This window comes from Anopheles stephensi, chromosome 3 (genome assembly GCF_013141755.1).
Source record: "Anopheles stephensi strain Indian chromosome 3, UCI_ANSTEP_V1.0, whole genome shotgun sequence".
Taxonomy (NCBI): domain Eukaryota; kingdom Metazoa; phylum Arthropoda; class Insecta; order Diptera; family Culicidae; genus Anopheles; species Anopheles stephensi.
The window spans coordinates 21,672,462-21,695,662 of record NC_050203.1 but is presented as its reverse complement, the minus strand read 5'-3'; the positions used below and the strand labels follow the sequence as shown (position 1 = coordinate 21,695,662).

Genomic DNA, 23,201 nt, shown 5'->3' with positions numbered 1-23,201 from the left:
GTTGGCGTTGGCGAGAACGGGATAACTGGCTGCTGCATTTCGTTACAAAACGACGTTCGTTATGGGGCTGACCGTGGAAGCGTAGTTGACATTGAATGCACAAGATTCATACATATTGTATTTTTAATTAAATTAGGGCTACTACATCAATTTGTTTATTATGCTTAACTTTTACATTTTTCTATGCATAAGTGTTGCTTAATTTATCGATTGTGGAGTTCTTGAAACATGTGCAAATCAAAGTTATAATCATTTCAAATTCACACTACTACACACCTTCTCTTTAATCACCTTGACCTCCAGTTGCTTGACGTTGCAGGCAGGTTGAAAACATAAACAAACACCACCAATCTGCACCACTCACAGTGTCTTGCTGTTATTTTCAATTAAAAGTACATTTCATACCGTATTCAGCGTTTCCACCATGGAGAACATACTGGAACCGAGCAGCTCCGACGACAACATGCCGACGGACAACAAGAAAGATCTGCAATCGCTTCTCTCATCGGAGGACGACTTCTTCGACCCACCACCATCGTCCAGTCGACGCGACTCGTCCGGCAATGAAGATAAACCCGACCTGCGAACAGAGTTCGAAGACATCATACTGCCAGAGATGGGACACGACAATAGCATACTGTTGGTAAAGGAACCGAAAGACCGTGAGCGTGAAAAGCGCAAGGAAACGAAAAGCAAGCGGGAGCTGGAGGAAGAAGAACTGGAAAAGATGCAGTAAGTAGTGGATTGTACCCAAACGCTAATGAAAAGTTAGCCCAAAGATTGTTTTGTCTTTGTAGAGTGCTTGTTTCAAACTTTACTGAAGGACAGCTGGATCGGTACGAAATGTATCGCCGTGCCGCATTCCCCAAAGCGGCCGTAAAGCGCCTCATGCAGACGATTACGGGATGTTCAGTCTCGCAGAATGTTGTGATTGCCATGTCCGGTATAGCAAAGGTGTTCGTCGGGGAAGTCGTTGAAGAGGCGCTGGATGTAATGGAGCGGTCCGGAGAAACTGGCGCTATTCAACCGAAGTATTTACGAGAGGCGGTACGGCGACTGAGAAACAAAGGACACATCCCTACCGGTCGGGGTCATAAGCAATTTTTCAAACTTAATTAATCGTGCATTAGTGTGTAGAATATATTCTGAATTCATATTTTCATAAGAATGGGCTTTTGTCGGATTTGAAGCGTTCCGAATTGACTGGATGACAAAATATAACAACGCGATGGTTCGTTGAACAGCTACATCAAATCTGAATTCTTCCCAACAACCTTGGTATGTCCTACCTCACAGCCCGCCATTTATACACCTTGTTCGTAGCTGCTGTCAAAAATCTTCAACAAAAAAGCTGGACCGCATCATTTTCGATGCGGTAAACATTTTCCTTTAAAACCGCACTAAATACGGATTATTTTGTGAAGATTCGTGCGAAACATTCGCATTACTTTATACTCTGTGTGTTCCTGTCGTGAGTTGTAGCCAAAATGGTAAGTATTCTCTGCAAAATGCAATACACACAGCGGAAGACCTGTTCCGTAGTGCCGCGCCAGGTTATGGCGTCGGCGGCTTAAGCGCCTACCACAGCCACAACTTACCATATGTAATATCCGCTTTCCCATTTCCCAGACGATCGGCAAAAACAACAAAATGATCCAGCTCCTGAACTACAGGGTGCGGATCGTACTGCAAGACTCGCGTACCTTCATCGGCACGTTCAAAGCCTTCGACAAACACATGAACCTCATCCTGGGGGACTGCGAGGAGTTCCGTAAGATTAAGCCGAAAAACACCAAGCTGCCAGAGCGCGAGGAAAAGCGAGTGCTCGGGTTCGTTTTGTTGCGCGGTGGTAACATCGTGTCGCTCACAGTCGAAGGACCCCCGCCACCGGAGGAAGGTCTCCCCCGGGTACCGATTCCCGGTGGTGCCGGTGGACCAGGTATGGGACGTGTCGGGGGACGTGGTATGCCGGCCAATATCGCGGGTGTACCGGCAGGATTGCAGGGACCGGTGCGCGGTGTTGGTGGTCCATCGCAACAGCATATGGCGCCGGTCGGTAGAGGACAGCAGGTATCGGCCCCACCACAGATGCGCCCCATGATTCCGGGAGGACCTCCGCCGGCCATGATACCGGGCGTTAATCCGATGGCGGGAATGGGCCGTGGTGCACCGCCACCGATGCGAGGGCCACCGCCGGGAATGATGCGCGGTGGTCCACCGACCAGGCCGTACTAGGTTAGGAGACTAGCGCCCTCTGTCCACTACCGGCAAATAGGATTAGATTTTATCTTTTTTTTTTCTTTCTCCCTCACTTACACACACACAAACCATTCACCCGAAATAAAAGGGTGTTGGAAGTAATAATAATATAAAAATTGAGGATCTTTGCTACCCTTTCATGCGCATGTACATGTAACGTTTGAAATAGCGAATAAAAGATAAAGGAATTTTCTGATGAATTTTCAAACAAACCGAGGGGTGTAGCTTCTTTATATTAGCTTAAAAACGATTTCGTTCGGCCAAGAGCAGCACTAAACACGACACGAGAAAGTCTGTCGGAATTCGGGCATCTTACTCATGGCGTGGATAAATTCAAACTCTCCAATATTGCCATTGTTCTGCAGATCAATCTCCTTGAGAAGCTGCAAAAGAGGAAGGGAGTACTCGAAATTAACTATTCGTGGTAGATTTCACCAAGCCCAATTTACCAGCTCAGCAATGCTCATCTTTTCGTCATGTCCCAGCCGATCGTGCTTCGTGATCCGATCACAAAGCTCCAGAATGTCCTCCTTTGTAATGAGATTATCGTTGTCAAAATCTGCCCCAAAAATACGGACTGATCGTTAGTACACGGGCAGCAGAGACTCCCACAGTGCAACCACACTCACCGTACATCTGAAAGGCCCAGGTAGCTTTCACCGCGAGCGGACACTTCTCCGAAAGCACACTAAACAGGTCCAGCATATCCTCGAACGAAAACCGATCATCATGCTCGGACGAGAACACGTGCAGCAAACGATCGCGGAATGGATTATGCTAGAACCGGGTGGAAAACACGTGAAAAGGAGGGTCGTCCACTCGTCCGTAAGCTCTCTCTCTCTCTTACCTTTAACTGAGGAAACAAATTAACCACGTCCTGTTCGGGGAACCGTTTGGTAAGCGAAAACTGATGGCCCCCATCGAGAAGGAGGAACTTTTGCAGGATGAAAATGATTTCCGATTTGCTGAGGTACGTTAGCTCGGCATACTCGGCCAGCTGTTCGCTCGTGATGATGCTCGTCTTGGCGCCCATCGTCAACGAAAACGTGCTCTCACCCCCCCCAAAATAAAAAAACCTGCCACACCAGGCGATAAAATCAATTAGAATCAATAAAGCGTTCGGCGATCCTGTCTTCGGAGGGAAGTGCTTAGAATCAATTCTTTGGTTCAATGATGATCAACCAACAGGGAGGCGTTTTATTCGCTTTTTATTTGTATTAACCGCTTTTTTTCAATTTAGTCTTAACAGAAAATGAAACCGTCCTTCAGCTCGCTCAGTACGGTTTCGCACGATGACTAACGTGCAGCTTTTGCTTCAGACTGTTGCTGGCGCTATTGATTCCCATGGCAGTGTCCGACGCGCCATCCATCCGGCACTTCCAGAGCGTAATCAAACCGCCTTCGCCCGTTACAATCAGATACTGGTCCTGTGGGGGTTTGTGTTTGATGGAAATAATAATAAAAGAAACAACCAACAGACGATGTGTAAAGATAAGGAACCGAACAGTGATAACGATGGCGATGGATGGATAGCAAAAGGTTGGTGGAAGGAAACTACTTCTAACGACGCCAGTCCATGCATGCGGGCGTGCAGGTGAGAAAAAAAAAACCACTTAACCAAAGGAAGTCGATGACGAAAGGAAGTAATGGATGTGTAAGTAAACAAAATCGTGTGTTTCGACAGGGTGCGGACGGTACCTTTTCGTTGTAGACGCTGGCGCGCACAATCTGTTTGCTGTTGGTAAACGACCGATCGGGAAGCAAGCATTTGTTGTCGTACCTTAGCGTCCGCAAACAATCCTTGCTGTAGGGTGCAAACGAAACGCGTTTTAAAATAATTCATTCAATTTTCAAGCGCCCTGTGTGCTTACCCTTTGTTAAAGTTGGACCCTGCCAGCACGAAAAAGCTGCCGCTGCCGTTGTTGTGCGTCCCGACCACATTACAATCGATCGCCGACGTACGGCGCATCGCCTTTGTGATGTGCTCGCGGTCAAACAGCGCCACACTGTCCTGACTCTCCACGTCGTACAGATGCAGATCGTTGGTGGTCGTTACGCACGATATCAGATCCCGTCCGGTTGGGTCCGCGTGCCAGTTAATCGAATCGACCGCCGTTTCCACGTTGTAGCAGTATTGCATCGCATCATCTTCGGTCGTTTTCGAAATGTCGAACACATTGATCAACCCATCCACGCTGGCGCTGGCGAACAGGTCCGGATTGGTTGGATGAAAGCGTACGTGCGTGATGTCGTCGCTGTGACACTCCCAGTAGCATCCGAGATACGAACGCTGGCGGACGTCGAAAAACAGTAGAAAACTATCACCATTCTTCTGTATCTCGCTCGACGCACAGAGCACCCGATCGTTTTGATTGATGTCGCACGACGAGATGGTCTTTTTTAAACCCTCGGAAGTATCTGAAGCGAAGCGAAGACGCAACCATAAAAAGGCTGTTCTAGCTGCAAGCGGCCAATGCTCTCACCTTCGAAACGATGCACCTCGGAACCGCTTCGTACATCGTACATATGCACATCGCCATCCTCGGTACAGCACAGCAAACTGTTCGGGTCTCCATTGAAGAACCGTACGCCACGGATCCCACTTTCAAACCGCCCTAAAGAACCATTTTCAAGCGCAAGCTCACCACTCTCCCGTACCCGATACAGTTGCAGCTCTTTGCGTGACAACCCGACGGCCAGCGTATCGTACTGGCACGATTGGGAGAGGTGCAGACCGCAGGTACGCTTTAACGAGGCAGCAATTTCAGACGCGGGTGATAGTTCCTGCTGAAACAGTTTCGTCAACTCTTTGCCGGTGCACGAATCCGCATCCGGTACGGGGCATTCTTCGTCCGAGCTTTGTGGATCTACAATCGAAAAAAGGGGGGAGTTTTATTTTCTAAAAATGAAGAATTAAATTGGCCCTTTTCCTGGTACATACCTTCGAAAATATTGTTAGACATTTTGATGCAGAAACGAAATAACGTTGCGGCCGGTAATTATGTGTGCCCGGGAATCGTTTCTTGTTCAAAACATCAACATGCGCCGCGCTGCACGTGCCGGCATACTGTTTGACAGTTCTCGCCAACCAAAACATTGGGTTTGTGACGTCATATCGCGCGGCTATTTGCCTTGAGCCGGCGCGGCTTGCAGAACCAGCGTTTTAACAGCATAATTAGTGATATTTTATGTAGATTGAATGTTGTATTAGTTCGTTTAGATATGATTTAGTTTGTGTACGCTGCAAAAAGTGGATTTTATTTATGTTTTTTTTACCTAACAGCAGCTGTCATTTTTGTTAATTGGAATGTCAAATCCCAACGCTTGGCGCGCATTTCACTGCCATTGCCCATTGTTTACTTGGACCGGCATTAGTTATTGTTTTTAAGACAAGAACGGAATCTTGTACACATTCTCGTTATTGGTTTCGGTAAAATTCTGAACACATATCCGGTCCGGCCATGAGTGAAATAAAGGTGGTACAAAACAGTGCCAACGATTTGCTGCTGCTCGGTGATGCGATCCGCAATGTGCCGCTCAAAGAAATAGCACAGAAATCGCTGAAAGGACTACGGCGCCAGGAAAGCGATATCGATTTGTACGAGTTTCTGTTTACCAACATCATACGCCAGTTCGAACCGCGCGAGTTTGAGGCGGATGTTTCGTGTGCCATACTACCGGAGTTGGTCTGCTTCTTGGAAAAGGTACGGCTGTTGGAAAACGTTGGATCTCTCCCCCCCCCCACTAACAATCGCTTCCTTGGCTTGCAGATACAATCGGAAGTACAATCGAACGCACTGTCATGTTTCTTCGTGGAAAATCTTACCCTCTTACTGAAGCTGGCCGACGTGCTGCTGAAGCTGATCGAGTACCTTACCGAAAAGGAGCAGCAATGTCAGCTGCTACGATCGCTCGTAATATTTCCCGAATATCTTGTACGCTGTTACACGATCGTTCGCAAGCACTACTCAACGATGGCACACGAAACGGAAGCGCTCGAAACGATGAAAGCACTGTATGCCGTATGCAAGAAGCTTTTGCTAGCCTTCCTTGAGCTGCTGTACCCACGGGAAGCGTCCGGGCGCAACTACTTTCGTGCAATCGATTACGACACGGAGTACGATTGTTTGGAGAAAGGTGGGTCAACGCGTGGTCTTGCTTGAACAAGAAGCAAGACATTTAAAACTTATTTTCCGCTTTTTAGTTTGCATCCTGCTAGCCAATGTAGGGAATGAAATCAGTCCGATCGATTCCCTGCTTGCGAGCGACGTGTGGAAAGTGATCGTGAAACTTTGCACCGAACACGTGGAAGAGTCCTTTAGCCACAAAAGAACCGGCTGGCTGGATGAGATCATCACGATCCTGAATAACGGCATTGGCGGCTCGTTTCACGATGTACGGTCCAAAAATGAACCAACGAAGCAGAGTACGATCGCCTTAAAGCTGAACGCATTCTTTCTGAGGGTAATGCTAAAGATACTGACGCTTACGAAGCAACATGTGACGGAAAGCACATACTCCTGTATCATACGAAGCTTGCTCGAGATCAAAACTTGCCTTCGAACGAAAGCGATTTGCAGCGAATTGATGGTGGGCGTAGAGCAGTACCTGCACATCGGTTATATGGCCATCGTGGAGCATTCCTTCCGGTCGGAATCGTTTGCAAAGGTAAGCATTTTCTATACTAACCCACTCGTTAATTCAATCTCCTAAAAGCAGCATTTCATCCCAACAGGCTCTATCCCAGTACGACTGCAAAACGCAGGAAGAAATTCATTCCTTCTACACCCTGACGATGCACATCGTCACACAGCTCCTGGCAAACAAAACCGATAATGGCCTTCAATCGCTGTACTGCTACCGGCATCCTCTTCTGCAGCATGTATCTGGCCTGTTGAAACGGTCCGACGCCTTACTCTACGCAAACTCCACACTCTACAAGCAATTGTTTGTGCACTGCACCGCACTCATTCTGATGGGTGTACGGGTGAAGAATCGAGCCGCACAGAAACGCATCGAGGAAACGCTCGTTCGAATGATCCTGCAAGACCATTACTACACCGCTCTGTTCGGTATCGATCTTTGGTCGATCTTTGTACGCTACCATTCCATCCCGCTAACGTACGCTTACTTCCTGTTCTGGAAGAAGGTCAACGATCACTACTCGATCTTCACCAGCCGCCCGAAACAGGTGTACGTACGGCAGTTGCTACGCAACCTCTTCGTCTTTCTTCCGGTTACACACAAAGAAAGGGTAATGATCGCCTACCCTGCCACCGACAGTGCGAACGATCGATTGTGGGTCGCCCTGTGCCCATTGACGAGTGAAATCGATGAATCGAAGAGGAAGCAGTTCCTGGCCGGGTTGGAAGCCCGGCTGGTGCAGAGTACACAAGCATGGCAGAAAGCACCCGGAAACGTTAAAACGTTCTACGAAGTGCTGGCGTTACTCAAGATCACAGCCACCGTGACGAAGCCGATCGAAATGCCTCAGCTCAGATGGGGTGCGATCATGAAAACGCCTTCGACTTACAGTGTATTCGATAGTTTCGAACGAAGCGCGCCTCGACTATGCCTTAGTCCGCTGCTTAGCTCGAGCAATGTACCAGCTCTAACGGAAGCGACGCCGTTTGTAAAGGTTCAGACGCTGAAGCTAATAATGGCAGCGAACAGTGGCAGCACAATTGCTCTGGTAAATGGACAGAGCATGCTTGAGAAGCTACTGCGAGACAAGGTGCCGCTCGTGAAGGCATACGCCTTGCTCGTGCTACTCAAACTAAACGACAAACAGCGGCCCGTCGTGGTACAAGAGCTTCTCAGCCAACAGCCTCACCTTCGGGCACAGCTCATTCGTTTGCAGAGCAATAATAATATCGTCAAGCTTCCACCGTTCAAACCAAGTCCGCTCACTGCCGTTGTGCATCGATGTCACGACCGGAAAGTGGATTCATGCGAGTCATTAGGCAGCCAAGTAAACGAACTGTTTCCCGATAATGATGGCGACGAGCTGATTCAGGACATTAATGTGGACATGTTTGCTGAAACCGGATCGCTAGCAAAAAAACGTAAATTTGATGCAACGAGGGTCGAGGATCACGGCGCTGATGGAGGGCAAATCAACCAGTGCCTGAAGGAGTTACAGAGTCAAACGGTTCGGCTGGAACGACTAGCGTCCGGGCAAAGCGGTCGCCGCCTGCAGCCATCGGAGAAGGGACAGCTGCGAAGCATTATCGCTTCCCTGACGAGGGTACTGGACAGTTGACACGATGGTAGGTAGCATTTGCTGTGAATATATGGATTTTATTAAATGACAGATCAGTTTTAACAAAAGTGTCGTAGCAATCTATCGTTAGTCAGCAGTTAACCGATAATGGAAATATATCCTGTGCATGATCCAAGCAGTGGAAACTTATCGGTAGGATGTAAATGAAGAAGAGTCTCCTAAATAGTTATTACCCTTCTGCACCATTTTTGCAATAATCCATAACACTTTAAAGATGTTTTAAGCTATTCCCCTTTCGTACAATATTTTAAAAGCTTTTTCTTAACTGCTAAGAATAAAAATCCTTTCTTTTTTAATGCGACACATTATAATGATACAAAGAAAGAAAGTGCCCAATTGATGCCGATGACCTTAAGGACCCCCCCACCCCCTCCCCCCACTAGTATTCATTCACACCGGCACCCTTTTCGATGCCCATAAACTTGATCATCCAACCGACGCCGGCAAAGTTTTGCGTCTTCCTGTACCGCACCCGTACCGTGCTACCGCTGCCAATGTAGTTGGCCGGTTTATCTCCACCGCAATGTTGCCGTACGACCGTGTCCTTCTCGTTATTCGCGCCATCCACGCTCGATTCGTCGCTCGTTCGATCGAGAATTTGCAGATAATCGGTCGCACAGGACGATTTGCTTCCCAGGTCGAACACATCGAACCGTAACGCTACCACCAGATTGTTCGGGACGGTTACCGTCCACAGGCACTCCATCCGCGTACGATTGTTGGCCGGATACAGGGGACTGCTGAACACACCACCGTAGTTGTACAGTTCACCACCGCAACCCTGGCCCTGGTCGGTGGCCACGTACGTCGCGTCTAGCTGTAGCGATACAAAGTCTCGATCCGTTGCGGGCAGTACGATGCGCAGATAGTTCCCGGTGGTAAAGATTGGGTTCGGTGTGGCAAAGTGACAGTACTCGCCCAGCAGCTGATCGGCCCGCTCTTCGGGGCCACCGTAAAACTTGAGTGCATGGTCCGCACAGTCCACGTTGTACAGATAGAACGTGTTGAAGTAGACCGCAATCGTGTAGTTCTGCGGTACCTGCACCGTGATCGTACAGCGCTGATCCTTGAGCATCTCCGTCTGTACGATGCGGCCCTGCAGTGCGGTGTAGTGTTTGGCGCACAGGTTGCTTTCGTGCACACGCAACGAGACGCCTTTCGCCTCGATCGAGGCGTCACTCTCGAAGCTAATGTACACCCGGTTCACGATCGATATGTAGGTGCTGGGTAGGTAGTTGTTGCCGCAGTAGACGTGGTAGGCGTTAGCGTACCGAGTGCCCTGTGGGAAGAGCAAAGGGAACCTATTACTCCGCAGTTCGTCAAAGCATTGTTCCTTCTCGCTGACAGCAATCGTTTTAAAGAACTTGAAACTGCAGGCCAAGATCTTCTGAGATACAGTCTAATCCTGAGCTTAAGTTTCGATAAGGATTATCCCGTTGCCGGCATGGAGATATCGCTTCCTGTCTTCTTTTCCCTAACGTTGGTCTAGTTAGAAAGGATCTCTTGGCTTTTGTTTCTATATTTGATAAGCTACTTATACCCTGCAAACGAGAGGACTAGGTCCAGTCAAGTCGTTTCACTTACATGATAGAAGCTGGCCTTGCTAGCGCCTCCACCGTTGAAGATCAGCGAATTGCCAAGACCCTCGTAGATGACTGACTTCAGCTAAAAGACATTAGCAAAGCAAACGATTAAAAACGATGGTTTTAAAAAGACCTAGCGCAATCCACCTACCGAAGCATCCCGAATGCCAATGTAATCCTTACACTCCCAGCTATTCTCATCGAACTGCTGTAGGTCCAGTTGCAAGAACTGTATCTCGACCTGCTTTCCAGCCGAAGCCTCCAACAGCCACAAACATTTCGTGTTCGGTGGATACTTGTTGCTGCCGCCGAAGTTCGGTGTGTTTAGCGTGATTATCGCACCGCCCGTAAGATTGTGATGCATTGGTCCGCACAGGGACGGTACCATCCGGACGGTCGCATCGAACAGTGTACCCCGCAGGGCGGAATCCGTTACATAGCGCAAGTGCATCGTCGAACCGAAGCTAGTCTGGGGTGCAACCGGATCATTACCGCAGAAGCGTCCAATCAGTACCGAAAATATGCTACCACCGTCCCGCAATTCTACGAAATCATCCGTACAATTCGCCAACGATGCATTGCGCGATGAGCCGACGTGGAATTGATCAAACACTAGCTGTAGCGTGTAGCCGTTCGGCGCCTGGAACACGTACTGACAGTCCTGGACGCGCTGGTTCCCACTGCCGATGACGTTCAGCCGGTAGCTGGGTGACCGGTCGTCCAGCGTTATCTGTTTGTCACAGTCCGGGGTGTACAGTACCAGGGCGGACATTTTGCCGTGCGTCGTCGAGAATGATTCCGTCTTGAACGATATCATACCGTGCCGGCTGCCGCTGATGGAGATGGCCGGTGCATGCCCGGTCAGGTTACCGCACAGCAACGCCAACCGATGATCTTGGTTCGCTTCCAGCCCACGGAACACTTCCACCGTATCGAAGTAGCACGATTCGGTATGCTCGATTTCGAGCATTTCGAACCGTACCGTCACCTTCTGCCCCGGCGGAATGTCAATGTACCAGCGGCAGGTTAGCGCGGGCCGGTATGTACCGTCGGGTGGCAACTGTTCGGGGCTGTGGATGCGCATCGAGCTGGTGATGTTGGCTCCGCATGTGTCGAGCCTATACTCAAACCGGAACCCGCGAGCCTGTATGAAGCGATCGGTTTGGAATATGATCGCGGCCCGATCCTTCACCCGGAACCTGGCTGGGGCCGTTTTGCGACAGTACGTGCCAACCTTTTCCCAGGTGACGGGTTCGGCAAATTCGAGCTTCCGGTACACGGTCAGATTGTCGTAGGCACAGAGCGACGTGACGAGCGAATCCTCGAGATCGAAGTCGAGGAAGTTGAAGACGATACCGCCATCGGAACTGTTCGCCAGGATCGTGTAGTTGCACACCTGCATGTTGTTGTACTTGGCCGGATAGTTCGGGCTGACGATGACATTCGTTTCCTGCTCCGCGTAAAATATTCCTGCAGGAAGAGCAGTGTGGATTGCGTTAAGAGCTACTACTACAAACAGTAATACTTACCACCACAATTCGAGTCCCACTTGATAGTGAACCCGTCCGCTTCACCGCTGTCATCCGTCCGGAACACAACCTTCATCACAGTTCCGGACGAGTTAAAGTACGGCGGCACATCCTTGCCGCAGACGCGTCCCAAACTAACCCACTCCCGGTTTCGTCGCTGATCGAACAGCTCCACGTAATCCTTGGTGCAGTTCGGGCTCTTCTCCAGATTGAAGCGATTGATGAACCGAGCCCCAATGTGCTGGCCAGGATTCGCCTGCAGTAACCACACACACTCCTGCAGCGGCAGATACTTCCCAGCCTTCAGCGGTGATCCGAAGGTGGACGTGCTCGGGTGCAGTGTACCACCGCAGCCAAAGTTCTTGCTGCTTAGCCGCAACTCAAAGTCACCAACCTTATCCGAGGCGTTCGCCCGTGCCGTATGATATTCGACAAACAGCACATGCTTCTGGGTGGCGATAGGTTCGGCCGGTGGCGGTGAATCTTTGCAGAAGCGCCCCAGCAGGGGAGACATCGGACCGGGCCCATTGTACACGAGCAGATACTCTTGGTCGCAGGGCAGTTGCATCTGGAACCGGCCGAACGCGATGTTGATCAGTGTCTGGTCCTGGTAGGCCACGTACCACGCACAGTGCAGTCCATCACGGTCGGACAGGTCCAGGCCTACCGGTCGGCTAATGTTGCCGATGTCTCCGTACACACCGCCACACTGGTGCACCCGGTAGTCCATCTTGAAGCTGAGCAAACCCGGGAACGGGATTCCCTGCACCAAGTTTATCATGGTGTTGTGGAACGGCGAGAGCACCATCTCGTTTGTCGCATTTAGGCACATTTTCTTCAGCATACCCGATCCACCCATAACGGTTGGGCCTCGCAAAACTTCCACACACGTGCGCTCAAACGGACCGGCCCTGATCTCGCGGAAATTCATCGCAAGCGTACCAACGTTCGGTTGGGCGTTTGGCTCCCGGGACAGGGTGGGCTGCGTCCGCCTGTAGGTGCACACGACCGTGGTCTCGTTGACCGGCGTCTCAATGCTGCCCTGCCATCCATCCAGATTGCTGTCACAAATCGACGGTTCGTCACTGGAGTAGCGCAGACGGAATCCACGCTTGCCGGTAGGCATCCGCGACAGGTACTGTATCAGCATACGATTGTCGCTGGAATAGATCGGCACCGATTTATCGTTCGACGTGATCAGCTTGATGCGTGTCTGGTAGCTGACACCGTCGAACAGTGTCAGCCGCTGCATCCACAGGTACGATGCGCCACTCTCCTGTATGTCCAGATCCAGGAACTCGACCTTGATCCGGCGCCCGGCCGGCACGGTGATGCGCCACTCGCAGAACGAGTACGTCTGCAGTTCCTCGCCGTACCCGGGGCTGGTGATCTCGCCCGAATCCGCCACCAGCGAATGAGTGCAGCGGCTGTAGTTGAGCGCGTAGTTCAGCTTAAAGCCACGGTAGATCGTGTTCATGGTGGTGGCCGTAAACACGATCTTCACGTGCGGTACCACACTCACGATCGGCTCCGTCGGCATCTGAGTGCCGCAGAACTTGCCCAGCTCGATCTCCGTATTGTTTCTCCCGGGCAGTACGGAAAAGATACGCACATGATCTTCACTGCTGCAGTTCCCTTTGGTCGGCAGATGTAAGTCCTCGAACGAAAGGTTCATCGTGCCGTACATACCCTCCTGAAGGTAGTACTCACAGACGGCCGGCGAAGGATAGCCTCCCATGATGGGATAGTTCTTGGACGTTATGGAACCGCGAGGACCTCGAACCGAGCCACCACATTTGGCCAGCGTTACGCGCAGCTTCACACCACCGTTCGGATCCGTGCGATCGTTAAAGTACTTTACCGAGAGCGCATTCGTTTTGGTCATAATGCGCTTGGACAGATCGCCCGAGCAGGAATGCAGCAGCTCGGGCGCGTTGGACGTAAGTCCTTCCCGCAGCTGGATGTACTCCGTTTTGCACTGGGGCATGCGCGGTAGCAGCACCTGGCCGACCACCTGCACCCACAGCAGTTGACCGGCCGGTGCCAACACCTGCCAGAAGCATTCGCTGTAGGCTGGCGGTATCTCCGGATAGTTCGGGGTCACGATATCGGTGGAGTTCAGCTGTGCGCTCAGCACCACATTACCGCCACATTCGATGCTTACCTCACGGTAAACCAGTCGGAAGAGGTTCGGTTCCCTGATGCTCGGTCGGTACTGTACGAACGCCCGGTTACTGCTGGTTTTGATCGTGCCCGGTATATCCGTCCCGCTGTACCGTCCGAGCAGTGGCGACAGCTCGTCAATTCCGTTCATGATGGCGACATACCCGTTGCGCACCATCGGGTCCGCCGGTTCGACGGTAATGTTAAGCCTTTCGAAGGTAAGCTCTATTGTGCGACCGGCCCGTACGCTAATGTTCCAACTGCACGATTCGAACCGCTCAAGCCGATTGACCGGCATACCCGGCTCGACCGTAGGCAACGAATCGGGCTGCGTGATCACTCCGTTCGGATCGGTCAGTAGGCCACCGCACCGCAGAAACACCGTCCCGGTAAAGCCGGTCCTGTTCTGGAAGTAGTCCGTGCGGAACTCCAACTTCAGGTAGGGAGTGCCGTGGAATTTGTACGTCCCGCGGATCGCGAAAGTGCAGACGCGGCCGAACGATTTCCACGTGGCCAGATCGGACGAGCTAAATACCTCCACGTAATCTGCTAGGCAGTCGCTCGATTCTTCCAGATCTATAAAGCTGAAGCTCAAAAATGGGTGGTACGCGGGCAAAGCGGACTGGAAGATCCAGCTACAGTTCAGTCCGTTCTGGTACCCGTTCGGATAGCCCGGAGAGCTGAGATTGAATGTGGTGTCGGTGCTGTTCAGCACGATCGTTGCGTGCCCGTTGCAGAAGTTCTCCTGATCGACCGGGAAGATGGGAGCGTTGCTGATGACTTTCTGCTGCCAGGTTAGCATAAACAGGGACGACTCCATGATGTCCGAATGATCGAGCACGATGTACACGACGTTCGAGGTCGAGGTTAGCGGGTCGGGTTTAATGTATCCGCAGCCTCGCAGCAAAGGAGCGGCCGTTTCGTCGTACCCATCGAATATCTGATGGGTGAAAGTGGAAGCGATCTCGGTATGTAAAACATGATCGTGTCCGGGTCGAAATACGATCCCTACTCACCACCAGCGCACCATCGCACATCTCCGGATCCTCCGTGTGACGATCGATGGCAAATCGGTTAAAGTTGAGCGCAATCACCGATCCTATGTCGACGGTAATGCGCCACCCGATATTGTCCGCCCTGGCATAGCTTCGTGGATACATTGGCGATGTGACCGTACCGCTCGCCCCGGTGATCTCGCTTAGCGTGTCTACACCCAAAGAGGCCTTTAATTAAAACTCTGAACGTATGGCTGCTCAAAGGGAGTTACTTACCGTAGGAATACTCCGCCAAAAATCCTTTCCCAACGCCCACCTCATTCGAACGGAATTTCACCCAAAAGCTGCTCGCTTCGGACAGATTCGACGGAAGCTGGTTGCCACAGAAATCACCCAGCAGTGGACCATTTTCATCGCGCTCCCGCACCTCCAGATAGTCACCGTTACAGTCTTCCGACGAGTCGATGTCTAGCTCCTTGAAGGATAGTGTCATCTTGTTTCCCGGCGAAGCGGACAGCTTCCAAACGCACTCCACGTTCAGCGGGTACGTGTCGGGATAGTTCGGTGAGCTAAACTCGCCCATCAGAGCTGTTAAACTTCCTCCACAGGCTGACGGACCGCAGAGAAGAGAAAAGCAAGTGAACCACTGTAGCGACCCTTAACCTTTGCTACCTACCATTGTCGAGCGTGGTGTACGTGATCTCCACGTACAGATTGTCGATCTTGCTCAGCAGCACGTCTTCCGAGCTGATCAGCACCGTCAGCGCATTGCCGCGGCTGACGATCGCCGGCGGGATCTTGTGCCCGCAGCCCTCGAAGCGTACCGGGCCATCCGTGCCGTCTCCTTCGTACACTGTCAAGCTGGCAAAGCAATCGCGCTCCACATCCATCACGCTCATGTGGGCGATCGTGATGGTGATGCGCTCGGTCGGTTCCGGCGCAATCAACACCCAGGTACAGTTGTCCGAGGACATTTTGTGCGCTTTGTTCAGCAGAATGTTACCGGGCCGTTTCACCTTGATACGCGATCCACAGTTCTGACGATGGACAAGTATGATCGATTTCATCCGCCCGTCTTCAAATTGACACTCTCTACATACATACCGTCTTAAACTCAGCCTGGAATCCTTTCGCCTCGATGATGTGGTTAGATTGGAAGGTGACCAGCATCTCGTGCCCGGTAGACGACACGGTGCTTACGTTCGACTCACTACCGCACGCCGTTAACAGCAAACGATCCAGCTCGGCCGTATTGCTATCGTACACCCGCAGCGAATCGTTCGTGCAGTTGTCCGATCGTTCGATCGCTAGCGATTTGATGCTCAGCTGCAGTGTGTGCGAAAGGTCCGTTTTGATCAACCAGGAGCAGGACGCGTTCGCCGGATAGTTCAACGGATAGTTGGGCGAACTGATGAAACCTTGGTGTAGGGTTATCTTGCCACCACATTCTGTAACGGAAGAAAGTTCCTGCTGAGTGAATCCTGGCCAACACCTCCCGGACAGTGATGGAACTTACGCGATTCGATCGTTTTGTAAACCGCCCGGAAACCTTTGTACGTGAAGGTGGAGTCACTGTAAAACTTCACAAACAGCTCCGTCCCGCTACTGACCAAATGTACCGGTTCCTGCTGCTCGTGGCACAGCTTCGTCACCTGGTGCGTAAAGTTGGCATCGTTCGCAATCTGCAACCCATCGAACCGGCACTGATCGTTCGTTTCCATGTGAAAGTCTTCCACCATCAGATCGATCCGCTTGCCGGGCGGCGCCCGGATCGTCCAGTGGCACTCCGTCTCCTTCGGGTACTGGTTCGGGTAGTTCGGTGAGCTGAACGTCCCGTACGGTTTCGTCAACAGTCCACCGCACCCATTAATGGACCACTCGGCCCGGAAGCCCATCTGTTCGCCGCTCGCATCCGTGTGGAAGATCAGATCGATCGACCGTCCCACGCTAACGAACGGGGCCGGTTTGTTGGCACAGTACCGGCGTACCACGGGCAAATCACCCGAACCCATCTCCTGCAGCTCCACGTAATCGAACGGGCAGCGCTGGTGGGTGGCATTGTCCAGCCCCTGTTGATTGATCGACTCAAAGTCAAAGTGGGAAAACTCCAGGTTGATCCTGTTCCCGGGCGGTACCCTGATCGTCCACCGGCAGTCCATCGATGCGGCGTACTCGGACGGGAAGTTGGGCGATTCGATGATCCCCCCGAACCCGGTAATGTTCCGGCGGCAGAGAATGTTGTACTTGAGCTGAAATCCACGCCGCTGGTTCGATTCGTCCGTGCGCATGCGTATGAGCGCGTGGTTCGATTCGGTGTCCAGTACGATCGGGTCCGTTTCGGCGCTGCAGAAGCGACCCAGCTTTCGCGCACCCATATCACCACCATCGTAAATGTCCAGATAGTCGTACTGGCAGTCCTTGTGGTTTTCCATGTCTAAGTCGGTGAACACGATGTGTATGGCGGACCCTTCGCTCATCGAGATGCGCCATATGCAGAGAGCGTTCTGGCCGTACGGAAGCGGATAGTTGGGGGAGATGATGGAACCGCGCGGAGACGTCAGTACGCCACCGCACCCGGTCGTCGCTGAATCCCACTCGATCATGAACCCGGCATAGTTGCGCGAACTGTCCGAGTAGAAGCGTAGGTACAGCTGGTGGCTGAATGAGATTGTGCCGTTAAAGTCGTCCTCGCCGCAGAAGTCCCCTATGAGGGGTGAGTGCTGTGTGCCACCGTTCCGAATGGTGAGCCCATCGAACCGGCACGTCTTGTGCTTTTCCATGCGGAACGAGTGAACTAGCAGTGTAATTTGTTGCCCCATCGGTACCGTGATGACCCACTCGCACACCTTGTTGGAGAGATAGTTCTTGGGCCAGCCGGGCGACCGAATGATGCCGCTCGTCGCGAAATAGTTTCCACCGCAAGCTATAAAGGAGAGTAGCGATCAACAATAACGAGTCGCCAAGAATTCGCACGATCGCGCACCGCTACTTACATTTCTCCACGTCGATAAAGTTAAACGCCAAACTGAACCCATCCTTCGAGGAGGACGAATCCGTCACAAACCGTATCGTCACCATGTTGCCCGTGCTGGTGATCGCCGGCGGCTTATCCGTCCCACAGTACCGCCCGATCAGACTGTTCGCTATCGACGAATTGTCAAACACCTGCACGTAATCGTACACGCACCGTCCGCTCACCTCCAGCTCGAAGCTATTCCACATCAGCTGTATCGCGTGACCCTCGGGCGCTACGATGATCCATTCGCACTGCGCATCGTGCTGATACTTTCCCGTCTCCGCAATCATCGGCGACCGTATGATGGTATCCTCGCGCATCAACACACCACCACAGCTAACGTCGAAGAACGAAAAGTTACCCTTAAAACCCCGCCCCGCTACCGATCCGTCCGAGACAAATCGCAGCAGCATCACGTTTTTCGACGAAACGGTCGTCGGTGGTGCTTTCGTGCTGCAGTACCGTCCGAGCAGTGTCTCGTTCGTTGGCAGCAGCCCATCGTACAGCTCCACATAATCGAGCTCACACCTCGGGAAGCTGTTCTTCTCGATGTCAAAGTCCTGGAAGTCGAACGAGATCGCCTTCCCTAGCGGTGCCTGGATCACGTAGTCACACAGCTGATCAGCTTGGTACATCTGCGGATACGAGGGTGACATAATTTCTACACCCGGATCGGTAAACGTACCACCACACTTGATCTTGTACAGGAGGCTGAACCCAGGATTCGGTGCCGACCAGTCCGTGTGGAACTTGAGCAACAGTGCGTGCCCGGTCGAGGTGAATGTCGGTGGCATCCGATCGCCACAGAACTTGCCGAGCGACGCGTCCTCCGTACTGCTGCCGTCAAAGATCTCCAGATAGTCAAACTTGCAGCCCTCGCTTTGCTCGAGATGGAACTTGCTGAACCGGATCTCCACCCGGCTACCAATCGGAAGCTTGATCAGGTACTCACAGTTCAGATTGTTCGGATAAACGTTATCGGTTTGCGACAGCGGTGAGCTAATGGCACCCTCGCGCTGCGTGTACGTCCCCCCACATCCAGGGACACCTTCCACGACGGCGTAGCTAATCTGGAACCCGGCATCGTTCCCACTTTCGTCGCTGTGGAAGTACACGGTCGCCTCGTGGCTGGGCGTAATCAGCGGCGGTGGATGGGTTGTGTTGCAGTATTTGGCCAGCACCGTACCCTCGTCCGTCACGCCTTCGGAGATCTGCACAAAGTCGAAGTTACAGTTTTCGTGCACCTCGATCATCATCGTGAAGAAGGTGAACTGGATGCGACGGCCCTGCGGTGCCTGCAGGAACCACTTACAGTCCCGGTTCGGTGGATAGTTACCGGGCGTTCCGGGAGAGGTGATGATACCGTGGCTAGTGACCGCTATCGTACCACCGCACACAGGCGCAACACTTTTCCACTGCAACTCGAACCCATCGTGTGCGGTGGAGTTGTCGGAACGGAACCAGAGGTACAGCATGTTGTGAGTGGATTGGAAGTTACCACCACGGGGCAGCTCGCTGCCGCAGAACCGTCCAATGATCTGAGCCGCTGAGGTACGGCCGTCGTGTATCTACATTGGGAGTACCATAAGGAATCAGATTGCTCGATGATCACTCAAAAAAAAAAAAAAGATTCCCAAGCTTACCTGCAACCAATCGTACTTGCACTCGCCCGTGCTGACCGGATTCTCCAAATCGAACTGCGTGAAGGTTACGTCCAACACCTGCGTGTCGTTCGTTTTGATCAACCAGGCGCACCGTGCATTGTGGTTGTACGTGCCGTTAAACTCCGGATAGCGTAGCGTACCGTTCAGCTGGTACCGGATGCCACCGCACGTGCGTGTTAACGTTTGACAGCGCAGTCCCGTGTAGCCCGGTGCACAACGGCACCCGAACCTTCCACTGTTGCCCCAACCAGCAACGCAAGTGGCCCCATTCTGACAGGGATTCGAATCGCACGGTGAGGTGGTGCGCATGCAGTTGGGCGGGTTCGTGTCCGGTGGGCAAGTGCAGCTGTAGTTTTGTGCGTCGATCTTCACACAGGTGCCACCATTCTGAAGGGGGAGCGAAAGTGAGCAATGACCGATAGGCGAAAAGAGTCCCACTGTTGAGCGAAGTAATACACTACCCTACAAGGCGAACTGGAGCACGGGTTCATCGAGGAACGATAGCATCCATTAGGTCCAAACCCGGATCCTGTGTATCCCGGTAGACAGATGCAGTTCGGGACGGCACTTCCGTAATCCACGCAGCGAGCCATCGGATGACAAAGCCCCTGTGTGCATCGGTTACCTTGCGCCAGACAAGTCCGCCCATCCCCAGTATATCCCGCTGGACAATTGCCGCAACGATACGATCCCTAAAAAAGGATGTCCAGCTATCAGAAAGCGCCTTTGCTTTCTCTTTGCCTCATGTAATAGCTTACTCTCGTGTTGATGCATGGCACCGAGGGCGATGTACTGCAGCCACCATTGTTCGTCTCACACTCGTCAATATCAACGCAGTAGAACCCATTGCCGGTGTAACCAGCCGGACACGGGCCACACACAAACGATCCCGGCAGATTGATACAGCTTACCTCCGGGTCCTTCGAGCAGTGTGGCTTCGATTCGCTACACTCATCCACGTCCTGCGAACAGGCCGGCGTTAACCCGTTCGTCTTCCAGCCCTGATCGCAGATACACCGATAGCCATCCTTTGCCTGCACACACGTTCCCATGGCCACACAGGTCGGCCCCAGCCGTGGAACAATCCTGCGACCGGGTGTTACAGTGTATGCCGCGCCATCCATCCGCACACATACAGTTGTAGCCACCGTGCACGTTCTTGCACGTCGCTCCATTCTGACAACCAAGATCGGTACCGGCAAACAGGGAACATTCGTTCACGTCCGTCGTGCACGTTTGGCCCTCCCAGTTGCTCGGACACAGGCACATAAACGAATCGTACTGGGCGATGCAGGTGCCACCGTTCTGGCACGGTCCACTGGCGCACCGGTTCGCTTGCAGCGTTGTCAACAGTGCTGCCAGCTTCGTCTCGACGTTCCGGACGCGACGTACCAGCGCACCGATGCGCGGATGCATCTGGGTGGTGTTGCGTGTTGAGGATCTACAATGAAGGGGATTTGGCGATGAGGAGGCCTGTATGCAACTCACCGTCGATGCACACTTACTCCTGCTCGAGAGTTTCAACTCGCTTGATCAACCCGAACGGACCGCTCACGTAGGTGGCCAGCAGTTGTACCTGATCGGCCACACTGCCACCGGGCAGAAACGTTTGACTGTCGGGCGATGATCGACCTTCGATCATCATTTTGGACAATGTCCGCAGCACCTGCTCCACACTCAGGCCGCCGATGTTTAAATGGCCGCTACCCTTCATGTAGAAGGTGATGTTGCGATCTTGCGCCGACTCAATGATAATGTGCCCATTGGTGGCGAGTATTTTGGCTCTGCAAGTAAATGCGAGATGAACAATTGTCTTTTACGCTACATTTTTAACAATTTTCATGAATTTCTATTTATTTTAGAGTAAATTAATTATTTGTGAAAATTAAACATCAAGCAACATCTGGAAGTCGTCTTCATGATCACCAATTTTACTATCATCTTGTCGTTGGAGAAGTGTTCACAGATAACGATGTACGCCCCTTTTTTGAATGCTAGGCAATGTGGCGAAAATCTTTAACCAACCCATTGATAGTTGAAGTTTCTGTTTTTTAGATGTTTAAAATTTCTTATTACATTTCTACATTTCTTTCCCTTTCATTTTTCGATCGTCTTAATAAAAATAAAAGTTTTAATACATCAAACGAAGATCACTTTATCTTGTTTTGACACTTTATCTGGGAGGCGTATTTCTACTCATTCACCACACGACACACAGTATACGCCCAGTTCTCGTCTTCTTGTCTCTGTATGTCTATGATAGATTTTACACGAAAATCATTCTTAAGGTCCTTAATAACACTATATTTAATTTTTTTCATTTCACAATGAATCCACACTTACTGATCCTCAAATCCACCGGCGACAGAACAAAACACCCAGCACAACAGCACGTATAGTGCAAGGGTGCTCGATTTATTAAACCCCATTGCACTAACAATCGTCACACTTTCAGCAACACTGAACCATTTTCACTTCACCAGAACACTTCACTTGTACACTTTAGTTCACTTCACTGCTAGAGGGGCTTTATTTGTTCCGATCACTTCCTGCGGGTTCGCACTAACTGAACCGTACTGCTCGAATCGCTCGCCTTTTATAGGAACCGGTTCGGACTAACTGGCCGCGCTGGTAGTGCGATAAATGCTGACAGCTTTTCATTGAACAGATGATTTGTTTTTGGGTGCCACAGTAAAACACCCCCTGAAACTGAAACGGAAAATGATAAGACGTTTGAGCGTCGATCGGTTGTGAATGAAAGACCAAGCACGATCAATCCAGGATAGAATTGTAATCGATACTGCTGCTTTATGAATGGCGCTAGCTTTACGATAGAGATAAACATTAACGACTTTATTGATTACCGCACAACAATGTACTATTTTTGATCATTAAAGGGGGAAATGGTTTGAAAATTAAAAAGATTTTTTTTGCCTATTTCGTATGTTGAGGCTTATAGTACAATTTGAGGATAAGTTTTCTAGACTAGATTGTATTGTGGATTTATTGAACATATTTCTTTATATTTTAAATAAGTTAACATAAAATATACATTTAAGTCAACATTTTATCGTTCCACCCATTTGTCCATGATCGGTTGCATCTGACCTCATATGTGCAGACATGAAGTTAACGTTATCAGTTGATTTGTAGCGGCTCAGATGAAAACAAGTAAAGAACTTTAATTGGAAATTTTGTACACGCGTAATATTTTAACTGCCTATGTAAAATATTTTTGAGGCGGTCCTGTGGCCAAGGCGACAGCGGCGCTGGACTTCACTCGGCAGGACCGGACCGGGGTTCAAATCCCATCCAGATCGCCACTACCTTGCTATGGGTAAAATCAAGTCAAAGTAGGCTAGAAATGGCAGACCGAGACCTTTCGAGGTTGTAGAGCCAAAAAAGAAGGAGATGTAAAATATTTGGAAATGGTTAAGGACCTATTGAAGACAGGATTTTATAATATATTTTTTAACTGTCTCAAGAAACTTGATAATGTTTTATAGGGGGTGATCCCGGCTTTCCAACAGCATTGGGTGACTGTAAGATGAGGCAAACTACTGTTGAGGAGAAGCGATGTGTAAGTTGGGATAAACATCCAGGATTTGATTGATATTATTGCATGAAACTCAGCTCCCTCGTCTGAGATAAAACCTTTCTAGCGCCGATCAGATTGAACGGATGATGGTGCTTATAAAAGTATCTTATG

General features: G+C 51.1%; 6 protein-coding genes across 6 annotated transcripts; 3 read left to right on the top strand and 3 right to left on the bottom strand.

The window, feature by feature from the left end:
- Window positions 1–306: 306 nt before the first annotated feature.
- On the top strand, window positions 307–1,168 carry LOC118512899 (transcription initiation factor TFIID subunit 11). The gene is made up of 2 exons (XM_036058014.1): window positions 307–732; window positions 798–1,168. The coding sequence occupies exons 1-2, from the start codon at window positions 425–427 to the stop codon at window positions 1,117–1,119; spliced, it is 630 nt and encodes a 209-aa protein (XP_035913907.1). The 5' UTR covers window positions 307–424; the 3' UTR covers window positions 1,120–1,168.
- A 153-nt stretch (window positions 1,169–1,321) lies between these two features.
- LOC118512900 (small nuclear ribonucleoprotein-associated protein B) lies at window positions 1,322–2,471 on the top strand. Its single transcript, XM_036058015.1, has 2 exons — window positions 1,322–1,490; window positions 1,630–2,471. Exons 1-2 carry the CDS (start codon window positions 1,488–1,490, stop codon window positions 2,233–2,235), a joined length of 609 nt encoding a protein of 202 aa, XP_035913908.1. The 5' UTR covers window positions 1,322–1,487; the 3' UTR covers window positions 2,236–2,471.
- Window positions 2,472–2,531: 60 nt separating this feature from the next.
- LOC118508828 (calcium and integrin-binding family member 2-like) lies at window positions 2,532–3,292 on the bottom strand. Its single transcript, XM_036048573.1, has 4 exons — window positions 3,107–3,292; window positions 2,889–3,036; window positions 2,709–2,818; window positions 2,532–2,642 (listed from the first exon to the last, which is right to left on the bottom strand). Exons 1-4 carry the CDS (start codon window positions 3,290–3,292, stop codon window positions 2,532–2,534), a joined length of 555 nt encoding a protein of 184 aa, XP_035904466.1.
- LOC118512898 (WD repeat-containing protein 89) lies at window positions 2,797–5,435 on the bottom strand. The gene is made up of 7 exons (XM_036058013.1): window positions 5,201–5,435; window positions 4,743–5,126; window positions 4,131–4,677; window positions 3,958–4,063; window positions 3,107–3,686; window positions 2,889–3,036; window positions 2,797–2,818 (listed from the first exon to the last, which is right to left on the bottom strand). Exons 1-5 carry the CDS (start codon window positions 5,220–5,222, stop codon window positions 3,534–3,536), a joined length of 1,212 nt encoding a protein of 403 aa, XP_035913906.1. The 5' UTR covers window positions 5,223–5,435; the 3' UTR covers window positions 2,797–2,818; window positions 2,889–3,036; window positions 3,107–3,533.
- Window positions 5,436–5,555: 120 nt separating this feature from the next.
- LOC118512896 lies at window positions 5,556–8,787 on the top strand. Its single transcript, XM_036058008.1, has 4 exons — window positions 5,556–5,963; window positions 6,030–6,396; window positions 6,464–6,927; window positions 6,995–8,787. Exons 1-4 carry the CDS (start codon window positions 5,721–5,723, stop codon window positions 8,519–8,521), a joined length of 2,601 nt encoding a protein of 866 aa, XP_035913901.1. The 5' UTR covers window positions 5,556–5,720; the 3' UTR covers window positions 8,522–8,787.
- Window positions 8,539–22,045, bottom strand: LOC118512895 (cubilin homolog). Its single transcript, XM_036058007.1, is given in 16 exon segments — window positions 8,539–9,821; window positions 10,127–10,207; window positions 10,277–11,595; window positions 11,655–14,757; window positions 14,834–15,024; window positions 15,089–15,421; window positions 15,489–15,849; window positions 15,917–16,260; window positions 16,329–17,735; window positions 17,806–19,396; window positions 19,472–19,879; window positions 19,954–20,184; window positions 20,251–20,542; window positions 20,544–20,933; window positions 20,998–21,276; window positions 21,836–22,045. Coding segments are annotated over 16 exon segments (11,316 nt in total). The 5' UTR covers window positions 21,922–22,045; the 3' UTR covers window positions 8,539–8,921.
- Window positions 22,046–23,201: the final 1,156 nt, after the last annotated feature.

Bases quoted from the DNA above. Each gene is read 5' to 3' on its own strand.
- LOC118512898 (XM_036058013.1), bottom strand. From the start codon at position 5,222: ATGTCTAACAATATTTTCGAAG. The intron at 4,678-4,742 runs GTGAGAGCATTG...GCTTCGCTTCAG, and splicing joins CGAGGTGCATCGTTTCGAAG to ATACTTCCGAGGGTTTAAAA. The intron at 3,687-3,957 runs GTACCGTCCGCA...AAACCCCCACAG, and splicing joins CCAGCGTCTACAACGAAAAG to GACCAGTATCTGATTGTAAC.
- LOC118512896 (XM_036058008.1), top strand. From the start codon at position 5,721: ATGAGTGAAATAAAGGTGGTACAAAACAGTGCCAACGATTTGCTGCTG. The intron at 6,397-6,463 runs GTGGGTCAACGC...TCCGCTTTTTAG, and splicing joins GTACGATTGTTTGGAGAAAG to TTTGCATCCTGCTAGCCAAT. The intron at 6,928-6,994 runs GTAAGCATTTTC...TCATCCCAACAG, and splicing joins GGTCGGAATCGTTTGCAAAG to GCTCTATCCCAGTACGACTG.
- LOC118512899 (XM_036058014.1), top strand. From the start codon at position 425: ATGGAGAACATACTGGAACCGAGCAGCTCCGACGACAACATGCCGACG. The intron at 733-797 runs GTAAGTAGTGGA...TTGTCTTTGTAG, and splicing joins GAAGAACTGGAAAAGATGCA to AGTGCTTGTTTCAAACTTTA.
- LOC118508828 (XM_036048573.1), bottom strand. From the start codon at position 3,292: ATGGGCGCCAAGACGAGCATCATCACGAGCGAACAGCTGGCCGAGTAT. The intron at 3,037-3,106 runs GTAAGAGAGAGA...ACCCGGTTCTAG, and splicing joins ATTTGTTTCCTCAGTTAAAG to CATAATCCATTCCGCGATCG. The intron at 2,643-2,708 runs GTAAATTGGGCT...CCTCTTTTGCAG, and splicing joins AGATGAGCATTGCTGAGCTG to CTTCTCAAGGAGATTGATCT.